At 35.4% G+C, this 25,961-nt stretch overlaps 2 protein-coding genes and 1 non-coding gene across 4 annotated transcripts; 2 read left to right on the top strand and 1 right to left on the bottom strand.

The window, feature by feature from the left end:
* The first annotated feature begins 115 nt into the window (after positions 1 to 115).
* Positions 116 to 1,632, top strand: gng13a (guanine nucleotide binding protein (G protein), gamma 13a). Its single transcript, XM_048197797.1, has 3 exons — positions 116 to 831; positions 929 to 1,026; positions 1,278 to 1,632. Exons 2-3 carry the CDS (start codon positions 929 to 931, stop codon positions 1,381 to 1,383), a joined length of 204 nt encoding a protein of 67 aa, XP_048053754.1. The 5' UTR covers positions 116 to 831; the 3' UTR covers positions 1,384 to 1,632.
* On the bottom strand, positions 1,557 to 24,540 carry chtf18 (CTF18, chromosome transmission fidelity factor 18 homolog (S. cerevisiae)). 2 transcript variants are annotated; one of them, XM_048197792.1, is made up of 22 exons: positions 24,272 to 24,540; positions 22,551 to 22,724; positions 21,188 to 21,308; positions 20,557 to 20,782; positions 20,365 to 20,457; positions 20,232 to 20,284; positions 19,225 to 19,366; positions 18,926 to 19,138; positions 17,530 to 17,627; positions 17,317 to 17,440; positions 17,082 to 17,221; positions 16,262 to 16,355; positions 16,082 to 16,180; positions 15,875 to 16,005; positions 15,418 to 15,541; positions 12,864 to 13,088; positions 11,738 to 11,887; positions 8,565 to 8,695; positions 5,057 to 5,201; positions 2,627 to 2,743; positions 2,038 to 2,104; positions 1,557 to 1,906 (listed from the first exon to the last, which is right to left on the bottom strand). In XM_048197792.1, the coding sequence occupies exons 1-22, from the start codon at positions 24,357 to 24,359 to the stop codon at positions 1,776 to 1,778; spliced, it is 2,886 nt and encodes a 961-aa protein (XP_048053749.1). In that variant the 5' UTR covers positions 24,360 to 24,540; the 3' UTR covers positions 1,557 to 1,775. The 2 variants fall into 2 exon arrangements, with proteins under 2 accessions (XP_048053749.1, XP_048053750.1); XM_048197793.1 differs by having other exon boundaries at positions 21,199 to 21,308.
* Positions 24,541 to 25,100: 560 nt separating this feature from the next.
* Positions 25,101 to 25,208, top strand: LOC125273200. Its single transcript, XR_007186015.1, has one exon. It is a non-coding gene; the product is annotated as a U6 spliceosomal RNA (small nuclear RNA).
* The last annotated feature ends 753 nt before the right edge of the window (positions 25,209 to 25,961 follow it).

The following is a 25,961-nucleotide window of genomic DNA, read 5'->3' as shown; positions in this document are numbered from 1 at the left end:
TTTCTTATTATTATCAATTTAAAACACATAATATAATATATAATATATTTGTGGAAACTGTGATATTTTCTTTTAGGATTCTTTGATGAACAGAAAGTTCAAAAGAACAGCATTTATTTGACAGATGTTTTTGTCGTTGTTGTAACAAATGTCAGTCTTTACTGTCACTTTTGATCGATTTAATGCATCCTTGCTGAATAAAAATATGAATTCCTTTTTTTTTTCTTTTAAAATCTTTCTGACCCCAAACTTTTGAATATGTTACAATCAAGTGTCAAAAGCATGACAACTGCTGTATTTTGTGTCAAACAAGTATTAAGTGTTCATTCAACAATCATTCAGAGAAATCAGAATGTAGCTTTTTGGCAAATACACTGACGTTATGATTTTGGGGGATATTTAAATAACATTTACAGATGTTAACAAGTGACTATTATATATATATATAAAAAAACAGGAAGTCTCTTGATAACATCACAACATTTATTCTAAAGTTTATTGTCCCTGGCAAAGACTAGGTAAAGCCAAAAGGGTGTTATTTGAGAGTTTTGCATGTGTTTTAGATTTATCCAATGAGCTAAACATCCCTCCCATTACAACTCACGATGTAGAGAGAGAATTTGAGTAACAAAGTAGTTTGAATGCTCCATAACCTCAAAGCCAGGTGTGTGTATAAATCTCCTGCGTGTACACTAGGAATTTACAAAAGGGACAAAAGCAGACTCCCTCCTATTCAACAGAATAAAACATTCAAACTCAAGCTATTTGCTGGAGGATTCCTGACAATCCCGTCACTTCACTTCTCAGATACATAACTCTGAATTCATCACGGTAGGCTGAAACGATTTATTGAATTAAAATAATCTAGATATTATTTACAGATAATTTAGCTTTGAGACTTAATGAAACATGCCGGCTGGTTTTTCAGATGGATGAGCTGGATGAGGTTCAGCTGAAGAACCATGTGGACAGTCTGAAGCAGCAGCTACAGTTTAAAAGAGAGAAAACATCTGTCTCTCTTCCAGAGTGAGTATCTATCTATCTATCTATCTATCTATCTATCTATCTCTGAATACCTGATAAAAATATTAAAATATTATTCAATATAATATAGTAATAGTAAATACGTATTTTGATTTGTGAAGTTCCAAGTTTAATGTAGTAAATTAAGTAAATACTAGGTCATATGGACTAATAGAAGTGAGGAATCTCACAACTTACAGAATTTTTGTTGTTCTTGCTATTTTTCTATCTTTCTCTTATCCATTTATTTTTAGGTTAACTAAATGGATGGAAGAGAAAATGAATGAGGATCCATTTCTGAATCCAGATGTACTGAAGGACAACCCGTGGGTGGAGTCAAGCAAATGTGTAATAATATAGAGCTGTCAATCATCACTATGGCAACAGGAGTGACTCCACCCATTGTCATGGTTACACTGCCTGACTTTGACTAGGATGGACAGAGATGCAAATGAATTGATTCTGAGTAAATCTGCTTTGTTGTTTACTCTTATCAGGCCATGACATTATAAAAAGAAAGAAAAAAACTGCTGTTACTCAGTGAAAACATGTATTTATAAAAGTGTAAGACAACTATACAAGAATACAATAAAAAGAAACAAAGAGGAACCTGTGATTTTTGTTTGGTTTTTTTTTTTTTTTTTTAGACAAGATGGTTTTTTTTTTTACTATACAGTACAAGGTTCAGAACATTTTTGGTTTTTATGTATTGATTTACAGTGGTAAATTAACATGGGCTTCATCCTCTGTCTTTAAAGTAACTCCCGAATGTAAACGTTTCTGCGCACTGCATTGGACACACCTTCATTGAAACGAAACCATACATCACTGTTACCCACAGCTTTACCAATGTGCACCACTTCGCCTGCTTTGCCATCTTCACCTGCGGAGAGAAGCGATATCAGCTCATATTTCACATTTCAGGTTATGCAGAACACATATGCTTTGATTTATTGTACGAGTGTGAGAAAAGTATATATAGAATATAGTATAGTATATATAAAGCAAACACACTTGTAGTGGTGGTGACCATAGGCTTCTCCTTGGGTACAATGGCTCGTCCAAAGAAATCCAATTCAGGCTATAACCGTGAGAAGGATAAACAAACAAGTCATCATGTGAGAGCACTTTGACCCTGATCCACTATTAACCCAATTAATCTTGGATTATCATGAAGCATAAATCAAGCATATGTAAAGAGAGACAGTATGAGGACAATCATTTAACATGGTGGCACAGAATCGCTGCGAGGGCGAATTTAGTGCAAAAATCACCATCTTATTCATATACCGTCCCCAGGCTAATTTAACCAGGTGCTTAATGTTCTGGTTTGGCATTACAATTTTGGTCATAATCAATAATCTATAACTAGCTGTGCTCATTTGTAAATATTGTCTGCATTTTTAACTGTTTAGTTGAGTTTCACACAATGCCAGAATGAAGTTGTGAATCACCAATCCCAGCATCGAATTTGTTACGGTAATATTCAATGGTGGACTGGACTTGAGGGAAATACAATTTAAAATGGGATTTTTTGTGGGATGCTGTGGTAGCTCAAGAACAGATGTAAAGGATTTAAGGTGGTTTAATATAGATGCTTTACCCTGCTTTCCACCACAGTCTGTTTAACGATGTTCTCCAGCCTCTGCTGATGGTTCCTGCTTGTCGGTTTCTTCACTTCGGTTTTCTTCTCCTCTTGATGCTTATTTACCGCCTCTGTCTAAACACACAGAACAAATACTAAGCAACATGAACAATCCTGTTTACAGCTTTGTATACTGTACAATACATTTTGTTTGGGAGCTGCACATCTGTCTAAGTTTACATAACACACTGGTTAATCAAATATTTAATAGCCTCACTTGTATCTAGTGTGCATAGTGGATGAAGTCGAGCTTCAATTATAATATCTAGATTTGTTCGCAAAGATAAGACTGGACAAAACAGTGAACACTTTCAAAATCATAATGTTGTAGTCCAACTAAAATCAATTAAGTGCATGTAAACATTCTGTGTCAACACTGCAAATGAGTGGTGAAAAACTAAATCTCACACATTTTAAATCAATAAGATTTCCAAATGCAAAAAGATGCAGTGTCTATAAATGGGTACTGACTAATTTGCAGGCACAACAAATGCAAGATTAGACAGAATTCAATGCAATATTATAATATATTAATGTTTTATCTATCTATCTATCTATGGGCTGTTGATTTAACGCATTCATTTAATTCATTAGTTATGGCCAAAAATAAAGTGTATTTGAGCATATTTAAAGCACCCGCCCTTCCCCAGACCTGCGTAGGTCATCTGACATTTCACACAGTTGATTGATGACGAACCTGAAGCAGGGCAACAACTCACTGTGTGATGTAACCTATAAAATGCAGTTAGAATGGCTTAAAATTTAAGATACAGGGGAAAAATGCCCCTGTATGAGTTGTCGTCTCATATTTATATAATATGATATAGTCAAGCATTATTACACGAGTGCTGTTTTTGTCCCGAATAACACAAGTGCAAAAGTGATATTAATTTTATACAACAGTTCAATAAAGAAGTTAATATTGTGTTATATTTTAGACAATATTGTCTCTTTTTGCCCAATTTTGCCAAAAAAAAAAAAAAACATTACCTATAAAGCCAGAGCAGAACTGTTGTGTGTCTCCGAGCAACACGGTTTTCGTTTGCGCGTTTTGCACAAATCAATGGGGTGAACCAATGATTCAATGGCCCATATGTAAAGAGAGCCATTTACTTAATTCCTGAATGAATCAGCCGTTTGAATGAATTGAATGAATGAATGAATGACTCAATGACTTACTCATTAAGACATTTACCGCCACCCACTGGCAGTTTTAGTTTCTTATTTAGAGTATCATTTTATGAATACATTTATTTCATATTTCCATATTAATAAAAACAAACCATTAAAAGGTACAGTTTATCATTTTATCATCATTTACTCACCGTCATGGAAGCTGAAGCATAAAAGTTTATGTAGAAAATACATATATTTCTATCTAAAGCTACTTTTTATAATGTTTATTTGATGCTTTTCTCATTTAACACAATAACAACTTTAAATTATCTTATGAGGGGAATTTCTCAGCCAAATCTGATGTGATTAATTTGCGATTAATTAGATGAATTAATCGCCACATATTTAATTAGATTAAAAATTTTAATCACTTGATAGCCTTAAAGGGTTAGTTCACCCAAAAATGAAAATTCTGTCATTTATTACTCACTCTCATTACGTTCCACACCTGTAAGACCTTCGTTCATCTTCAGAACACAAATACAAAGATATTTTAGTTGAAATCCGATGGCTCCGTGAGGCCTTCATAGGGAGCAATGACACTTCCTCTCTCAAGATCCATAAAGGTACTAAAAACATATTTAAATCAGTTCATGTGAGTACAGTGGTTCAATATTAATATTATAAAGCGATGACAATATTTTTGGAGCGCCAAAAAAAACCGAAATAACGACTTATTTAGTGATGGACGATTTCAAAACACTGCTTCATGAAGCATCGGAGCACAAATGAATCAGTGTATCGAATCTGCTGTTCGGAGCGCCAAAGTCACGTGATTTCAGCCGTTGGCAGTTTGACACGGGATCTGAATCATGATTCGATACACTGATTAATTTGTGCTCTGAATCTTCCTGAAGCATTGTTTTGAAATCGGCCATCGCAAAATAAGTCGTTATTTTGTTTTTTCTGGCACTCCAAAAATATTCTCGTCGCTTTATAATATTAATATTGAACCACTGTACTCACATGAACCGATTTAAATATGTTTTTAGTACATTAATGGATCTTGAGAGAGGAAGTGTCATTGCTCCCTATGGAGGCCTCACGGAGCCATCGGATTTCAACTAAAATATCTTAATTTGTGTTCCGAAGATTAACAAAGGTCTGACAGAATTTTCATTTTTGGGTGAACTAACCCTTTAATAGATAGATATATTAAAATATTGCAATACTGGTAACTGTGCACATCTGTTTACAGTCTTTGTGTTTTACCTTTTGTGGGTTTCGTTTCTGCTGGGCCCTCTCCACCCTCCTCATTCTCTCTAATTCTGTCTCCCTGGCGATCAGCTGCTTGACCTGATAGGTTAGCTGCCTCCGGGGAGGCAAACCCGGAAAGCGCACCACATCTTCTACATTACTGTGGAAATACAGTAAATAAAATTACAGCTGAAAAAAAGCATAATATAATGTTAGCATAAACCTTAATATAACATATAGAATCTTAACAGGGGACTCTAATGAGGAGGGATATGAAGGCAAATGAAGATGTGATGGTTTAAAGAGTGTAAAGCGGGTGAGCTAAATAATCCCTCTTACTCCGAAGGTAAAACACCGTTCCAGGAATAAAAGGAAATTAAACAATATGTACAACACACACAAAGCAGATGAAACTCCAAAAGTAGGATTAGTTGTGCAGGGTATTCCTGGTCACGTACACAAAGTCATTTCTCTAGTACAGTTGGAGAATGTTCTGTCAAAAAACAAACAAAAAAAATCGGAGCAGAGGTTCCGAAGTTTTTGTTTCCATATATTATGTTGCACATTCACATTAAAATCAAAAAAAGTTTCTCCCTTTCTAGGGAACAGGATAGCGATGAAAGCTTCCCAGGTTATTTCCAGTGTGAAATCAGATGAAATCCAGATACTTCAATATCTCTTGTCAAAATATGCTGCTCGTGTGCCATCACATCTCACATTAGTCAAAAAATGACTATTATAGACGAAATTGACCATATAGACGATGTATATATGGAAATGCTTGCTGTGTACTGGCATGATTGAAGATAACACAGTTGGATTATACTGACAAGATGGTCTGTCAAAATATTACAGTAATTATAAACAAAGCAGAGATGTTTCTTCCATTTTCCTCTGATGAAAGCTGAATTATAATGTTGAACCATTGCTCCTCATAATCGGACGATGCGGGAAATGCAGTTAGTCATGCAAGATTTGGCTTGGGAATCGTACAATCCTCAGTCCATCTTGTTATTTTCCAGGGTCATGGCTTCAGTGTGATTACTCAGCACTTGTTGGAGTAAAGCTCGATAAGAGATGGCGGGAAGATACAGGAAGGCGTAAACGAGCAGAAGCAGTAACAGGGCGATAAGCAGTGGAATACCCCAGTCAGAGGTGACCAATGTCTCCTCGCAGCGGGCCTGCAGGAACGACTGCTGCATGATTCTACCACACCAATCAGAGAGAACACACGCAAATAAATAATGAACTTCAGAAACATGATTATGAAAAAACATGCACAGGGATTTCCCCATCTAATCTAGGCTGCAGTAGGGCTGGATGATATAATACTTAAAGGTTTAGTTCCCTTCAGAATTAAAATTTCCTGGTAATTTACTCACCCGCATGTCATCCAAGATGTTCATGTCTTTCTTTCTTCAGTCGAAAAGAAATTATGGTTTTTAAGGAAAACATTCCAGGATTTTTCTCCATATAGTGGACTTCAACAGTTACCAACAGGTTGAAGGTCCAAATGTCAGTTTCAGTGCAGCTTCAAAGGGCTCTACACAATCCCAGCTGAGGAATAAGGGTCTTATCTAGCGAAACAATCTGTCATTTTCTAAAAAAATAAAAATGTATATACTTTTTAAACCACAAATGCTCATCTTGCACTAGCTCTGTGATGCGCCACGCATTACGTAATCACGTTGGAAAGGTCACGTGTGGTAGGGCAAAAAACTTCATCTCATTTTCTCCTCCAACTTCAAAATCATCTGACATCGTTGTTTTACCTTATTTTGTAAAGGGCGTTTGACTTAGTCTTTGCACGTTCGCTTTGTAAACACTTGCTCGGTACTTCCACCTACGTCACGCGTGACCTTTCCAACGTGATTACGTAATGCATGACACATCACAGAGCTAGTGCAAGATGAGCATTTGTGGTTAAAATGAATATATTTTTTATTTTTATTTTTATAGAAAAATTACCAATCATTTCGCTAGATAAGACCCTTATTCCTCGTCTGGGATTGTGTAGAGCCCTTTGAAGCTACAATTTGGACCTTCACCTGTTGGTAACTGTTGAAGTCCACTATATGGAGAAAAATCCTGGAGTTTTCCTCAAAAACCATAATTTCTTTTTGACTTAAAGAAAGATATAAACATATTGTAAGACATGGGGGTGAGTAAATTATCAGGACATTTGAATTCTGAAGTGAACTAATCCTTTAATTTTAATTCAGTATCATTTTGTGGGCAATATAAAATTAACTGATGATTTTAGTTTGATTCATTTACACAAAGCAGTTATTTTGAACTTTCAATGAGTCATTGAAAAATGTTCACGGAAATCTCGGTGGCATTTTACAGGGTAAAAATACATTTAAATGTAGGCAAATATTACGGTTTACTGTTAGACAGATAGATACTATTACATTTAGTGTGTTGTTATATTGCAACATGCATATAAATAAATGTGCTAATTTAGTGAAAACATGCCTATATTTTTAACTAAATTTTGTAAATAGTAAGAAATGAATAACAAAGAAATTAACACTTTTATTCAGCACACTTTACAAATTACAGCAAATTTTATTATGCTACACCCAAGATCTCTATTTTCAAATAAAATAAATAACTTTCTATTCAAGTAATTATTGAAAAAAAAAAAAAAAAAAAAAAAAAAATCAACATTGTTTACACAAAAATATTAAGCAGAATGTGTCATGTGACACTGAAAACTGGAGTAATGTCTTCTGAAAATTAAAAAGAATATTTAAAAGTTTAAATGGTAAGCAGTGTTTTAAAATTGTAATAATATTTCAGAAAATTATTGTTTTTACTGTACTTTTTAAATGCAGCCTTGGTGTGCATCAGAGACATTTAAAAAAATAAATAAATCTAATATTCATGCAAAAACTTTAAATAAAACATGAGAAACGCTCAAACTCACAGAGATGCTCTTCTTCAGTTCCAGCTTGAACAGGCTGTCTGAAAACCAATCCAATAGCGCAAATTGTTCCCTTGTTTATCTTCTCATTCCTGGTTTTTAATCCACCTTTAGCTCCGTCAAGCAGACTTTCAAAGGTTCAGCGGCAAGTGCTCAACTTGTGAGTGTCAAAAGCTTATTTGTAAACATTTTCAGCATCGCTTCCATCAATCAATGTGAGTGGTAGGACACGGTAAGCCACAGAGAGGATTGCAGGTCTTTTTATATGCTTGAGTGATGAACGTGTGTCCATGCATGACTTTCAAAGGCAAGTAACAAAAACCTCCAAGCTCAGCTCTCATGTGAGAGAATGGCCAAAGTGAAACAGAGGATGGAGAATAATAAAAAAAAGTGGAAGAGGAGGGGATGGAGAGACCATAATCTGGAGCTGCAGCCTAATCTCTCATAAATCGTGATAAACAGGAATCAGTGCCATGTGTGTTAGTGTGTATTGTTATGATGTATGAGTTGCATAACTAAAGTCCTGACAGACAAGCATGGTTATTTGTGTTCATTGAGTCTATAAGTCAGGTTAATGTCTGTGCATTTACTCACGGCTCCAGCACATAAGTGTACTGTCCCTCTGGTGTGCGGTCCTGTCTGTAGGTCAGGTTGTAGTTGATCATGGTATCAATCAAATCATAAAGCTGCTGCTTCTCCCTGGTGCTGTAAAGCTGAGGGTTGACCTGTAATAAAGACATCAAGTCTATAATTTGAGCAAAAATATTCAAATGTAAAATAACTTTACTATTTAAATACTATTTATGCTTTTATGAATAGAAAGTTTAAAAGATCAACATTTATTTGGATTAGAAATCTTGGCTACACTTTATTTTAAGTGATGTAGTAACATTGTACTCAAGTACTGAGTAATATTAACGACATGTACTTACTATAGAGTTATGGTTAGGGTTTGGTTTAGGGTTAGTTACTTGTAATTATGCATAATTTACTGTTTTTACTATAGTAAGTACATGAAGTAACATGTAACTATGCCACTGAAATCTTTTGTAATATTTTAATAAACATCTTTACTTGTCACTTTTGATCAACTTAATAGCAGAAAGAGAAATAATTAATCTGACCCTAAACTTTTGAACCCCAAACTTACACCATGTCCTAACCTGAAGCGATGCCCCAACACGCAATAAAATATCTTTTCCTTATCAATCAAGTCTAACCAGCCACAACGCTGATACCATACACACCGAGCGACAGGGGACTGTATTTTAGAGAGGGTTTCCATTTCTGTGATGTGCGGCTGGAACAACAGCATACAAAGTATGACAATAATAATCTCAGGTACTGATCATGTGCTTTATTTAATGTTAAAAGAACTTAAGGGGTTAGTTCACCCAAAAATGAAAATTATGTCATTAAAGGTGCCCTCGAATGAAAAATTGAATTTATCTTGGCATAGTTAAATAACAAGAGTTCAGTACATGGAAATGACATACAGTGAGTCTCAAACTCCATTGTCATAAATCTCATTTGTTTAAAAGACCTCCGAAGAACAGGCGAATCTCAACATAAAACCGACTGTTACGTAACAGTCGGGGTGTACGCCCCCAATATTTGCATATGCCAGCCCACGTTTCCAACATTATAAAAGGCATTAGACAAGGGCAGCCAGTATTAACGTCTGGATGTGCACAACCAAATCATCAGACTAGGTAAGCAAGCAAGAACAATAGCGAAAAATGGCAGATGGAGCAATAATAACTGACATGATCCATGATTACATGATATTTTTAGTGATATTTGTAAACTGTCTTTCTAAATGTTTCATTAGCATGTTGCTAATGTACTGTTAAATGTGGTTAAAGTTACCATCGGTTATTACTGTATTAACGGAGACAAGAGAGCCGTCGCTATTTTCATTTTTAAACACTTGTAGTCTGTATAATGCATAAACACAACTTCATTCTTTATAAATCTCTCCAACAGTGTAGCATTACCCGTTAGCCACGGAGCACTATCAAACTCATTCAAAATCAGAAGTAAACAATATAACAGTATACAATACTCACATAATCCGACGCATGCATGACAAACACTTTGTAAAGATCCATTTTGAGGGTTATATTAGCTGTGTAAACTTTGTTAAGGCACTGTTTAAGGCAAGCGCGAGCTCTGTGGGCGGAGAGCACTGGATTTAAAGGGGCCGCTGCATAAAATCGGCGCGTTTATAATGATGCCCCAAAATAGGCAGTTAAAAAAATTAATAAAAAAAAAATCTATGGGGTATTTTGAGCTGAAACTTCACAGACACATTCAGGGGACACCTTAGACTTATATTACATCTTTTAAAAACATAATCTTGGGCACCTTTAATGACTCACCCTCATGCCGTTCCAAACCCGTAAGACCTCCGTTCATCTTCGGAACACAGTTTAAGATATTTTAGATTTAGTCCGAGAGCTTTCTGTCCCTTCATTGAAAGTGTATGCACGGTATACTGTCCATGTCCAGAAAGGTAATAAAAACATCATCAAAGTAGTCCATGTGACATCAGTGGGTTAGTAAGAATTTGTTGAAGCATCGAAAATACATTTTGGTCCAAAAATAACAAAAACTACGACTTTATTCAGCATTGTATTCTCTTCCGGAATCCTTTCCACTGAATTGATTCCATTGAATCCTTTCATCTGTCGGCGTTGGTAATGCACTTTTACGTCGTTGTTTTTGGCGATTAGGACATCCGCGACATACACACTTACGCACCATTTTAAAAAATATAGCAATACCAAAATACAAACAATGTAGAATAGCTTGAATACAGCGTGCGTCTCCCTCAGACTGTAAACGAAGCTCGGGCGCACCGGATAACACATCAGCAGCGTCTTACGTCAACAGCGTCACTGCGGAGTCGTGAACCCGGATTGACAACAGACCCGGAAGAGAAGACAATGCTGAATAAAGTCGTAGTTTTTGTTATTTTTGGACCAAAATGTATTTTCGATGCTTCAACAAACTCTAACTGACCCTCTGATGTCACATGGACTACTTTGATGATGTTTTTATTACCTTTCTGGACATGGACAGTATACCGTGCATACACTTTCAATGAAGGGACAGAAAGCTCTCGGACTAAATCTAAAATATCTTAAACTGTGTTACGAAGATGAACAGAGGTATTACGGGTTTGGAACGACATGAGGGCGAGTCATTAATGACATTATTTTCATTTTTGGGTGAACTAACCCTTTAATGTGAGTGTGATTGTAATTTATAGCCATACTGAAAGCAACAATGGAGAATTCACATCAGCTCTTGAAAATGATTTAAAGGAAACAACAACATTCAAACTGTGAAGAAACAATTGTATTCTATGACAAAGATTGTATCAAACACTGTATGTATTTTAATAATGTTAAAATGGTTTATTATGTGCTTATGAATTTCATTGAGAGTGAAGTGCGCTTGCAGAGAGCTCCGCCCATGCGCTCTTCTGATTGGTCGTGATTTTTGATTTATTTTGTCGTGTCTTATAGTCATGTTGCATCTAGTGTGGACAAATTGCTTGTCGCTGGAATCTTGTCATGTCTGGTTATAATGCAAAATTACAAAGGGAGCATAAGGACACTACTTTTTGTGTGAACCAGCATTCACTGCTATGATACTGTCTAGGCAGCTCATTAGGGTTTAGAACCAACTTGCAATTTATTTAGTATAATATTGTTGTTACATTGTTAGCTTGTTTGCACACAGATGTTAAAATGACTCACCGGCCGTAGTTTGGGGGAGATGAGCTCCAAGAGAAGGCTGAGGATGTCCAAACAGAGACTACTCATGCAAACACGGCTCTGTATGGCAGGTGGGATGTCATTCAACATGGCAAGGAGCGCATTCTTGGTCTGCTGAGCTTTAGTGAAAGCCTAGAAACAAATTTAAAACTTCATTTATTACCACTTTCATTTTACACTTAAAACGATAAATGTTGAAGATTATTATTATATAAAGGCATGTCAGCATAACTGATACCAGCAATCCCAAATACGTAAAATCATTTATGGCCAGAGATTGGCTAGTTGTCTGAGTGGCCTTAAAAGTGTGAGCCATTCCTCTCTTTTGTCTTTTATTACCTAGAACATTTGAGTTGCTGACATGTCTTTGAATGATTGGGTTTGTGGTTGAAATTAGCAAAAATGGCACAAATTAGCAAACCCACCTCTTTTCATATAATCAAGTTAATGTATATTATTGTCTTATCAAAATTGGTAGAGAATCTGTCAACACCAGTCATGGTACATGTGGAATAGTTTGTTTTACATAAAAATACACAACTGTTTAAAAGTCTGGGGTTTGTAAAATAAGATTTGTAAAATTTTTAAAGAAGTGTATTTTATACCAATGCAGCATTCATTTGATCAAAAATACAGTAAAAACAGTAATTTTATTAAATATTATTACAATTTAAAATAACTGTTTTCTATTTTAATATATATAAAAATGTAATTTATACTTGTGAAGGTAAAGCTGAATTTTCAGCATCATTACTCCAGTCTTCAGTGTCACATGATCTTTCAGAAAGTGTGTTTATCCTTGCTGAATAAAAGTATTAATATCTAAAAAAAATGTTTTTAAAAAAAATTAAAAATAACAGACCCCAAACTTTAGAATTTTCTCTATTATCAAATAACACTTGAAAAACAGATGGTCAATGGCATAAATGCAGTCATAGTGAAGGGAGACACATGATTACTGTGTTTTGAGGCATTATGGTTGTATGTGTAACTGGGACAGTGCTTTCATTTGATGAAAGGTAGAAAGGGAATGACAGGACACTAGGGTATTAAGGATAAGGGCAGAAAGACAGTTTGCACTGTCACCGATTCTATTGCATTCTCTCACCTCATAGTGGCTGTGTGAATAATTGATGCGTGGCACAGAGTTTGCGGCATATAGGTGGTGGAAAGCAGCGGGCAGGAACGGGAAGTAGCGCATGAGCGAGTAGTTTTGCCCATGTAGCACACACTCATTCAGCAGGTCAGAAAAACACAACCAGTCAAGACCCGAGCACACACCCAACATCCCAGGGTCCTTCAGCTTCATATTGAGGAAGTTATCATACAAGCCCTACAGAACAGAGAGAGTAAATCATTTTGCCTGAAATATCACTCTTTTGTCGAGGTTAAACAGATGCTGTCTAAGCCATTAAACATCAAACAACAAAACACAGCTTTAAAGGGATAGTTCACCCAAAAATGAAAATTTGATGTTTATCTGCTTAGTCCCAGTGCATCCAAGATGTAGATGACTTTGTTTCTTCAGCAGAACACAAATTATGATTTTTAACTCCAACTGTTGCCATCTGTCAGTCAAATAATGGGAGTGAATGGGAACTCTATCAATAAGAGTCGAAAAAACTTGCATAGACAAATCCAAATTAAACCCTGCGGCTCGTGACGACACATTGATGTCTTAAGACACGAAACGATCGGTTTGTGCGAGAAACCGAACAGTATTTATATCATTTTTTACCTCTAATACACCACAATGTCCAACTGCATTCAGCACTCGGTTAGTGAGGTCTGATCGCGCTCTGACAACGGCAGTGATGTCTAGCACTCACTGAAGTATAAGCGCGAGACATCACTGCCGTTGTCAGAGCGCTATCACGAGCCGCGAGCCGCAGGGTTTAATTTGGATTTGTCTATGCAAGTTTTTTCGACTCTTATTGATAGAGTTCCCATTCACTCCCATTATTTGACTGACAGACGGCAACGGTTGGAGTTAAAAATCATCATTTGTGTTCTACTGAAGAAACAAAGTCACCTACATCTTGGATGCGCTGGGGGTAAGCAGATAAACATCAAATTTTCAGTTTTGGGTGAACTATCCCTTTAACAAAGATTAATCACTATAGTTTTATTTTACATTTAAGTTTAATTAGAACATGTCTGTACATGAATACACAACAGTTAGACCTTACTTTATTTGTAACTTTGTTATATTGCATTTATTTATGCTTGTAATTAGTCTGTTTTATCCTATTTTTGTACTGACTGTTCACTTGTCTTTAATGATGTTTGAACTTTATTAGTTAGGCTAGTAGTTTTTGCTGTGGTATCGAAGTACTTAAAGTGTGCTTTAAGGAATACTGTAAATGGAAAGCAAAACCATGAACCGCAATTTTGTGATCCGTTGATTCACTGCTACACTTTTGTATGGATTTTTGTAGGATATTTAAATAAACAATAAAAGCAAAAATCACACATTAAGTAAAAAAAAGTTTGTGAGGTTTTTAATGCTAAAACATCATATATATGGTTCAATACAAAATGACACTTTCTGGTTGTCAAACATTTTAGGAACATGGCTATATTTAATGTGATGAACTACTCTGACATTTTGTTATATTAAAGCTGCTGTCCGCAGTTTTTCCTCTTTGTCGCCATCTCTTGTTTGAAACATGCGATTGCAGTCATATGCGGAACAGTTATTTGTACGTGCGTTGTGCCTCGGCACAGCTCATCAGCGCGGATTAATCCAATGTTTGCTGTCAGTCACCGCACCGGTGGATACTGAACTTCAGAATCACAGATTCTACGTCTTGAAAGTATGACCAATATAAGAATTTTCACTGGAAAATATCATCTGAACAAGTAAGTAACATGTCTGCCACTTTTGTTTTGACCAACTGAGGAAAAAAGCATTAGGCTTACAATAAATCGTGCTGCCAATGATGATTAAATCTAACAATCGCTTAGCTCTGATCACACCAAACCGTGCAAATTATTATTACTGTTATATTGTTCTCAAATTGTTAATATGTTAACAACATCAGCACTGCGTGACTGTGTATTTAGTGTGTATTAGCGTTACCTGTAGATTTCAATTTCTGTAGCCACTCCACAGTCCAAAGTCTTTTGCTTTTTGACTACGAGTGAATCTCCAGTTGTCACTGATGACTGTCATTTGGACCTTTCTGGATTACAATCCGCCATCAAAATGATAAGTTTAATTATTGCAGCTGCTGTGAGGCTATAAAAAAGGCTATAAATATGCCGATACCGGCAGCTTCCTCACCATATAACTGACTCGACGGGACTCCTTCCTTTGTTTACGGACGTGACATAATGACGCACAGAGGAACTGCTGCATGCTTGAATTTCCCGCGGAAATCCGCCATGTCGCTCTTATTATAAAACATTATTACAAGCTTACTGTTGTGAATCGAGACAAGATAATTAGATAGTTTTGAACACTGGCTGGTTATGTACTTGTTCAAAAGTTGACTTTGGATAATTTTTAACCAAAAAAAGTTGCGGACTGCAGCTTTAAGCAAACAAATCAATTTTTTTAAGTGTGATTTATGTGTCCAGATATTTTTGGGGCCACTGTTCGAATATGAAAATCAATTTAAAAGGAGCCCAAAGTGCGCAGAACGCAGAGCTCTAGTTACCTGAGTGAGTTTCTCATGCTCTCCATTTGATGAGACCAAATGTAAGATGTGCTGAATCCTTTGTGCACCATCTTTAGGTCCAGCTTCATCAAAACCACCAAAAGGATCTCCACCAATCCGCTTCCTAAATCACAACACCATCATGAAATGAAGAATGCAGTAATCACTGGCACAGTGATTGAGTTAAAAATGAAAGCTCACAAATATTATTTATTTATTTATTTTTTTTTTTCTTCAATTTTATCTTTTAACCTTTAGATTGAAAGAAAGAAAACATTTTCAGGTCACATTTTAACCCAAAAATCAGATAAAATAAGTACTATTTGTCAAAGAAAAAGACAAAAAAAATCCTAAATATATATGCTTTTATTTCATTGCCCACACTGAAAAGCTATTAAGGGGAGGGCTGAGTGAAAAGACCATGTGCTTGAGTATGGCATATTGTGTTTTAGAGTACCTTTTCAGTCGAGGAAGCTGAAAGATTTCCTGCCAAACTGAGAAGAGTCCCTTGTTTTGATCTTTCAATCCCACACACATGGAACTGACACTGCGCTGATCCAAGTGCTTCTGTCCACGACTGTGTAGAAACTGCACACACACACTTAATTAAACAAACCCTTAGTTTAATTCTGACAAGTTTTAAAAAGGCACACATCTTTCTCACCTGTAATGTGTTGATGCAAGAACGGATATCATTGTCGGTTTTCTCACACAACGCCATCAGAGTGCCTGTATCTGCTTTCATGCCCTGACGCCGTGTGATCTACACAAAAAAACAAAAGCTTGCATGAATCTATACATCCATGTGTTTATGAAATCAACTTGTAGAGTGCATGTGTGTCACCTCTGTCAGTCTTTGAGCTAAGCGGGAGGGCAGAGTCTGTGGAAAGGACAATAGGAAAGCTTGCTGTCTCAGCGGCCTCAGAGCTGGAACATAACTGACAAAAGTACAGGTAAATGGGTTACATATTTTGTATTGATTTTCCAGTGCTAATGTATATTGTGAAGGTGATGCACTATAATAATTTAATGGCTAACACTTTACAAAAAGGTTTAATTTGTTAACCATTAGTTAACTACATTAGTTAATGTGAACTAACAATGAACAATACGGCATTTATTAATCTTAGTTAATGTTAATCTCAACATTTACTAATACATTTTTAGGGTCAAATGTAACCATTAACATTAGTTTATGCACATACTTACTTACAAAGGTTAATAAATGCTGTTAGAATATATTGCTTATTGGGTAACACTTTATTTTACAGTGTCGTTGTTACATATGTTACATGTTTTTACTGTAGTAATAACTAGAAATTATGCATAATTATGTGCAATTAACCCTAAACCAAACCCTCATCCTAACCCTAACCCTATAATAAGTGCATGTAGTTCCTTGTCATTACTCAGAAATTAAATGTATAATTACACTGTAATACTGACACCTTAAAATAAAGTGTAACCGCTTATTGTTAGTTCATGTTAATTAATGCACTAACTAATGTTAACAAATGAGACCTTATTGTAAAGTGTTACCATTGAATGTTCAGAAATTTTGTTGGATATTATTTGTATGTTTTCTGAAAGCTTAATAGTTGACTGGGAAAATATGCAGAAATTCAAATATTTTAAATCCAACCAAAACAAAACATAAGACTTACAGGTCATTGCAGATGCAGATGATTGGTCTGAGCAGCACAGATTGCTTCTTCTTCTTCTTTTTCAAGGCATTAACACCTGACTCCTCTCCATCTCGGCTATCCTTCCGGTTCAGAGTGGCCAATAAAATATTAATGGCAGCCTGATTCAAAAAGAAAACAACAAAAAGTGAGAAACAGCTACAATTTGACAAGCCGTTGATTAAAAGTAACCAATAAAGCTGAGAGCAGATCTTACAGCAGGCGCCCCGTCAATTTCATCTATAATAAGGCAGTTGGGCTTTTCATTGGCTCCCAGGACTGACTTCATCTGTGTGGCGGTATCAATGCGTTTCTGGAAGAGCTCTGCACTGCGGTCATCACTGAGAAGAGATCAGCGCTATTAGATTGTGAGTGTCCACATTTATATGTGCATATTTCTATTTCAAGATTGGTTAGCATCTGGGCTTACCTAGCGTTGATTTCTACTACATTGTAACCAGCATGCTTTGCGATAATGTGTGCTAGCGTGGTTTTCCCCAGTCCAGGAGGACCTGATAATAGTGCCACCTGTGTAGTATGATACATACAGTTAAAGGTGCCCTAGAATCAAAAATTGAATTTACCTTGGCATAGTTGAATAACAAGAGTTCAGTACATGGAAATGACATACAGTGAGTTTCAAACTCCATTGCTTCCTCCTTATGTAAATCTCATTTGTTTAAAAGACCTCCGGAAAACAGGCGAATCTCAACATAACACTGACTGTTACGTAACAGTCGGGATCATTAATATGTATGACCTCAATATTTGCATATGCCAGCTCATGTTCAAGGCATTACACAAGGGCAGCCAGTATTAATGTCTGGATCTGTGCACAGCTGAATCAACAGACTAGGTAAGCAAGCAAGGACAACAGCGAAAAATGGCAGATGGAGCGATAATAACTGACATGATCCATGATATCATGATATTTTTAGTGATATTTGTAAATTGCCTTTCTAAATGTTTCGTTAGCCTGGGAGCGCGAGATTTAAAGGGGCCGCAGCCTGAAACGGTGCATAGTTAATGATGCCTCAAAATAGGCAAAAAAATTAATTACAAATTTAATTAAAAAATTAATTTAAAAAAAATCTATGGGGTATTTTGAGCTGAAACTTCACAGACACATTCAGGGGACACCTTAGACTTATATTACATCTTGTGAAAGAACGTTCTAGGGCACCTTTAAACTATAGACTGAACATGTTAAAAAAATAATCTTAAAAATAGTCATGTAGCTTGTGTTAAAGGGACAGTTCACCCAAAAATGAAAATTCTGCCATCATTTACCAAACAGTTGATGGAAAATTGACTTCCATAGTATGGAAAAAAATACTATTGTCAATGTCAGTGGAGCTCATCAACTGTTTGTTTACCCATATTCTTCATAATATCTTCTTTTGTGTTCAGCAGAGGAAAGAAATTCATACAGGTTTGGAACAACTTGAAGGGTGAGTAAATGATGACAGAATTTTCATTTTTGGGTGAACTAACCTTTTAATATTTAAAAAATAAAAAAAAAATCTTAATTTTTTTTTTCATATTCATGGGCTAATAAAATACATTCTTATAAATATTAAATATAAAAATAAATATTACAAAATATATATTTTTATATTATAGCTATTACATAATTAAAAATGTAAAAATAAATCTAAACTAAAATAAATAAATCTAACAAATATATAAATATAAAAACTTAAGTCTAACACTTAAAAATAAATTTAAATGTTAATCTCAAGTACAAATATAAAAAGTTTAATTTATATAAATCTAAACCTAATATAAATATAACAAATCTGGTGTGATTGTTCAGTTTTACTCACCTTAAATTTAGGTCTTTTGTACTGGTCTAGCTCAGCCTCTAGTATCTCTTCTGTCATTTGAGACTTGGTTTTGAAACGCTGGGACTGGTTTTGGTTTTGAGCATTTGTAAAATTCGATCTGACGTCTACAGGGGCCGGACGGGGTTTCCTTTCTCGCCCAAAGACCACAGTGTCCCAGAGCTTCAGCCACTTCAGCAGACAGCGGTTAGTGAACTATAGAGATAGAGAGACATTGTAAAGAATTACAAGGCAAATGCCTGCCAATAATACGTTTTCAAGTGATCGTGTCTATGGCTCACATCATCACTCAGCAGATCAGTGTAGTGCTGTGGCGAGAACTGATCCACCCACAGCCGCGAGGATGAGCCTTCATCTTCCCCACTGTCGCCATCCACACCAGAGTCTGCCTGCTCTTCTACAATAAGCTCTGGATCGATACCACTAAAAAGTAATATCAGAGTTAACATGTGAAGAGAATAGGGGTGTGCGATATCACGATTTTTGATCATGGACGATTAAAATGTCTCCAGGATCTGCTTTTAAAGAAATATCCTAGTATTGTGCTACAGTGCATTCTATCATTTGAAGTTCTGGCCCCTCCGTCCCAACATACTGTACAACACGAGGTACATTCACGTTAACGCATAGGTAGGGTTACATACCTCACATGTCATTGCAGTTATTCACAATCAGGAAAGTTTATTATTTGCATGCGTTTTAAAGCCTTGCCGGTTAAACATTTTAAAATCGCACCCTATCCTTTTCTGACGTGCACTTTTATGAGCATGTAAATGTGCGCGCACACTAGAAGCCTGTCAAACAGCGTGCGGGTACCGAACTACGCCATCTTATTATGTCTTATTGTGCTTAATCTGTCAAATACACACAAGGTTTACATAAACACAGTTATGTCTTAAAGGGTTAGTTCACCCAAAAATGAAATTTCTGTCATTAAGTCCTCATCCTCATGTCGTCCCATGAGGACCTTCGTTCATCTTCGGAACACAAATTAAGATATCTTTGATGAAATCCGAGGGAATCTGAACTTTGGCCTAAATGGTCTGTCATTCTTTTTTCTTTTATATTTTGTTACCTTGTAAAGCTACATTTTTTAAATAGGGAATTTAGTTTGGCTGTACAGCTCAGTCATTTGAAAAATAGCAAAACTAGTAGTAAAAACATCAAAATGGAGAAAAACATGATAAAATTGTACATTTCCTGATATATCGTCCACCCCTAGTAGAGAAGTACAAGAGATTAGAGTAAATAATTGGCTGGTACAATCCACACAAAACTGTGTACGCACCTATTCATAAGTTCTGTCAGTCTTTGGGATTCCTCCACCACTTGTCGATGCCGCTGAAAAACAAAACCATTTTAGACAGATTTCCCCCAAAACATTCATTTAGTTTTCTCTGTATGTTCACACATATTCTTACTCTCTCTGCAATTTGTTCTTTCAGCACTTCTATTGGAACCGCTAGCAGTCCTAGTCCATTCAGTGAGTTACGGAAGGCTCTTGGGTCTGGTGCCTGAGAAAAAGGATAAGAAAAATCAATAAACTTCACACTACTGCACTACTTGTACTACTGCAAGTAGTCAAGTAAAATTTTTTGGGTGGGGTCCAAAACCTTCTCCTCATCCTCTTTCTTGTTAAGGTAAACTCTGTTTCCCATGGAGTCTGTGACTGTGATGTAATCTCCGATTGCAGGGGGCCGTTTCTGGACATGATGTCTAGCTGAGGTAACCCGCTTTGGTGACTCCTGTAACGCTGCCAGTCCACTGATATCTAACACGTTGGTTGTTATTTTTGTGGCTGCTGGTCTATCTGGACTTAGGGACAGGGAAACTGCAGGTCTGTAAAAAGATTAAAAAAATAAAAATACCACTTTAGATGAGGGTCCAATTCTCACTATTAACTGACTATAACTTTTGCCTCAATAAACTTCTAATTACTGCTATTAATAATAGTTAATAAGGTAGTTGTTAAGTTTAGGCATTGTGTAGGATTAAGGGAAGTAGAATATGATCATAAGTCAAAATAAGGCATTAATATCTGCTTTATAAGTACTAATAGCCAGACAATATCCTAGTAATATGCATGCTATTAAGTAACTAGTTAATAATGAGAATTGGACCCTAAACTAAAGTGTTACCAAAAAATCATACTTAAACGTCAACAACCAATGGTTGTAATGTTATGAAGTGAAATGTGTTCCATGCAGCAGCACAGATTAAACTGTGATGTGCATAAACTTTTACCCATCTCTCACTCGTCTCTCGTAAACCTCTGGGGAAGAAGGAGGGGTGATGTCATCACTGTGTTCAACACCAAACTGGAGCTTTTTTGCCACATCTTGTCTTCTTTTCTTGGGTTTAGGAGCTGTGAGAAACCACAAACACCATTAGACACACTGCAATACTTTTATACACTCACTTCACAAAGTTTACACTACCGTACAAAAGTTTGGAATCAGTAAAGTTTTTTTTTTTTTTTTAAAGTAATTAATACTTTTATTCAGCATTAGATCAATCAAAAGTGACAGAAAAAAAGTTTATAATGCAACAAAGACTTCTATTTCATATACTTTTTTCTACTTTCTATTCATCAAATAACCCTGAAAAACATATGGTTTCCACAAAAACATATTAAGCAGCACAACCGTTTTCAACATTGATCTAATTGGAAATATTTCTTGAGCATCAGCACATTAGAATGAGTTCTGAAGGATCATGTGACACTGAAGACTGGAGTAATGATGCTGAAAATGCAGCTTTGCATCACAGGAATAAATTACATCTTAAAATATAATAAAGTAGAAAACAGTTATTTTAAATTGTACTAATATCTCACAATATTACTGTTTTTACTGAGGTTTAGATCAAAGATCAAGCAGCCTTGGTGAGCAGAAGAGACTTCTATCAAAACTATGGAAAAAAATCTTACTGACCCCAAACTTTTAAACTTGTAGCTCTGTTATGTACGGAAGAGGATTAGGGCCAAGCAATAATAAAAAAATAAAACCATCTCGAGATTAAAGTTGTTAAATTTTGAGAAAAAACTCGTTAAATTTCAAGAAAAATGTTGAGATAAAATGTTGAGAATAAACTCATTAAATTACGAGAAAAAAAGTCGTTAAATTACGAGAACAAATTCGTTAAATTATGAGAAAAATGTCGTTAAATTAAAAAAAAAAAAGTCGAGATAAAATGTTGAGAATAAACTCGTTAAATTACGAGAAAATTTCGAGAAAAAAGTTGTTAAATTACGAGAACAAATTCGTTAAATTATGAGAAAAATGTCGTTAAATTTCGAGAAAAAAGTCGAGATAAAATGTTGAGAATAAACTCATTAAATTATGAGAATAAAGTCATTAAATTACGAGAAAAAAGTCGTTAAATTATGAGAACAAATTCGTAATTTAACGACTTTTTTCTCATAATTTAACGAGTTTATTCTCAACATTTTATCTTGACTTTTTTCTCGAAATTTAACGAGTTTTTTCTCGAAATTTAACAACTTTAATCTCGAGATGGTTTTATTTTTTTATTATTGCTTGGCCCTAATCCTCTTCCGTAGTTATGGGGATGAGAAAAGTGAGAAAATTCAATATAATGTACTGACTCAGGGATTCCTCCTCCTCCTCCTCATATACTAGAGGTGAGATGCTCTCAGGATGCTGGTCATTTACTGATTTACTCAATGGCACGTCACCGGACACAATGGCTTCCTCGAAAGTCTGTGGGATCGGCTTCTTATTGCGGAACTCAGACACTTTTGCAGATGATGAAAGCTCGCCTATACACACAGAAACATACATTCAAAATTAACAGTTTTAGTGTTTTTAGTTTAATTTTATGTTGTTTTTTTAAAATACACAATAAAGCTTTAATTTATTTATAAATTTAAAATGAAAATAATGTCCTTTATTACTCACCCTCATGTCGTTCCACACCCGTAAGAACTTCGTTAACCTTTGAAACGCAAATTAAGATATTTTTGTTGAAATCCGATGATTCTGTGAAGCCTCCATAGCCAGCAATGACATTTCCTTTCTCAAGATCCAAAAAGGTACTAAAAACACATCTAAATCGGTTCATGTGAGTACAGTGGTTCAATATAAAGCGACGTGAATATTTTTGGTGCACCAAAAAAACAAAATAACGATCTATATAGTGATGACCGGTTTCAAAACACTGCTTCATTAAGCTTCAGAGCGTTATGAAACTTTTGTGTCGAATCATGATTCGGATCGCGTGTCAAACTGCCAACGGCTGAAATCACGTGACTTTGGCGCTCCAAACCGCTAATTTGACACAAAAGATTCATAACGCTCTGAAGCAGTGTTTTGAAATCGGCCATCAATATAAAAGTCATTATTTTGGGTTTTTTTGGTGCACCAAAAATATTCACGTCGCTTTATAATATTAATATTGAACCACTGTACTCACATGATTTAGATGTGTTTTTAGTACATTAATGGATCTTGAGAGAGGAAATGTCATTGCTCCCTATGGAGGCCTCACGGAGCCATCGGATTTCAACTAAAATATCTTAATTTGTGTTCCGAAGAGGAACGAAGGTCTTACGGGTGTGGAACGACATGAGGGTGAGTAACAAATGACAGAATTTTCATTTTTGGGTGAACAAACCTTTTAAGTCAGCAGATAAAAATGTCATCTAGCTAGAGTTATCAACTTCAAACTAGTTAGAATGGGTATAAACAAATCACTGTATGGTAATGTTTTACACCAGAAATGGTCATATTCCATATATATGTGCATTTTTATTTTTTTATACATAATTAACTGAGAAAAAAAAAAGATTTCTTTTGACACATAAATATGTTGTTACCAAAATGCCTCTTTTTGTGGTGCGTACACAAAAATATTGTCAAAGTACAAATGTACTGGCTTAAAACAAACAAAGGTCCTATATTTACCAATGTTTGTCAGCAAAAACAATCAATGTATCACTTCAGGAGCTGTTACCTTCAGGCTGAATAAAAAAAACTTAGCTATATCCATACAAATGGTGCATAAATTATGTCATGATCCTGAATCATTTTCTGACACTAACCTAGAGGAATGTTTAACTTTCTTGGTTCCCTTAACAAAAAGTATTGTGGCAATCCCATGGTGCAGTGCTTTCTTAATATTAATAACGTTATATGTAATGGCACGGAATATTTACCATATTTATGTACCATATTAGTATTATTCAAAGAATGCTGTGATATTACTGTATGCTATATGTTAGTGTTATGCTTATTAACTAGCTTTAAATACAGTTAGTCAGCCATTATGCCATCTGGGAGCAGACATGAACATTTCTTTCTAACTTACGATCCATTTCAGCCATGACTTCCAATTCATCCGCAAACTGTTGTTCAAAATCATCTTCAATCCCGTACATTTCGTCATATTCGTCCATGTTTGCGGTCTCTTGTCTGTTTTGACACGAAATTTACAGCCAATGTGACATTAGAATAAACAAGTGGCAAAGCGTACATGAACGGACAACAGAAATTTTCGCGCAAAATTTTTGTGCACGTAAGTGTATTTCCGGTTCCATTGTAAATCCTACATCCGCTCTATAAAAGTCCTGGATGGCCTGCATTTATATACAGGCTATTGATAAATATAATAAACGAGAAAGAATTAAACAGTTTATCACTGATATGGAATAAGAAAATAGCATGATTACAAAGATGAACGGTCAATTTTACAATAGTTCAAATTAAGAGACGTGACGAATTAATATAAAAAATTATTTGGTTTTCTAAATATCGTATGCACTAAACAATGATATAACTACATAAAAACAACAGCTTATTTATTTTTAATGTGACAATTCCCTGACATTCCCCGTCCAACACTGAGGGGGCGGGGCATTACGTCAACAAGAAGGCCAATCATTCCGCAAGAACGCAAGTATTTTGCATATGTTCCAGAATAATTATTACAACAGTAGTAAACCCTCTTAAAATGTAGGTTTGTATTATTTTTAAATGTGCTCAAGATTTCTCATAAACAGCTCTACGACATAACCAACTTGTTGTGTAATTGTTAAGTATAAATTATGCGTAATTTTGTCTACACATTTTGACTACCGTGAAGTACATTAACAGCCAGTACCGGAACTATTAATTAAGGTGTTCCTCACTTGAATTCCGTGCTGTCTCGGCAGCACATGTACTAAAATTGGATCGATACAGAGAAGATTAGCATGGCTCCCCTGCGCAAGGATGACACGCAAAATCGTGAAGCGTTTCCAATTTTTGTTATTTATGCACTTACAGTCTAAATGTTCTCAATGATTTCAAAAATCTTTTTCCATTGTCATAGATACTGTCATAAAGCTCATTAACTACAAAAGCAATGAAATTAGGAGCGATTTGATTGCTTGTTTGTGATTTTAAGACAAAAGTGTTAATAATTTTTTATATTAGTGCAATATAAGCAGTTATTTTATTTGATAATATCTCGCATTTTAACGAGTAGTATGAAAATATGCAGCTGTCTTGAGTTTAAATTGTTTCAATTTAGTGGCCTTCACATTAAAAATCATACACAAGGGGGCAGCAAAGTTCGTCGGATATGAGTATATTTTCAGCAATTTTAAAGGATTAGTTCACTTTCAAATGAAAATTTCCTGATAATTTTCTCACCCCCATGTCATCCAAGATATTCATGACCTTCTTTCGTCAGTCGAAAAGAAATTAAGGTTTTTTGATGAAAGCATTCTAGGATTTTTCTCCATATAGTGGACTTCAATGGAGCCCAAACGGCTGAAGGTCAAAATTACAGTTTCAGTGCAGCTTCAAAGCATTCTACACGATCCCAGACGAGAAATAAGGGTCTTATTTAGAGAAACCCTCACTCATTTTCTATTTTCTTTTTAAATATACGTTTTAACCATAAATGCTCATCTTGAACTGCTCTTCTTCTTCTTCTCTATTTGAATTCCAGCAGTGTAGACGCTGCTAAGTGTATTACTGCCCTCCTCAGGTCAAAGTTTGAACTAATTGTTATA

The sequence above is a fragment of the Megalobrama amblycephala genome, linkage group LG7 (genome assembly GCF_018812025.1).
Source record: "Megalobrama amblycephala isolate DHTTF-2021 linkage group LG7, ASM1881202v1, whole genome shotgun sequence".
NCBI lineage: Eukaryota > Metazoa > Chordata > Actinopteri > Cypriniformes > Xenocyprididae > Megalobrama > Megalobrama amblycephala.
This window is presented reverse-complemented; position numbering and strand designations above follow the sequence as displayed.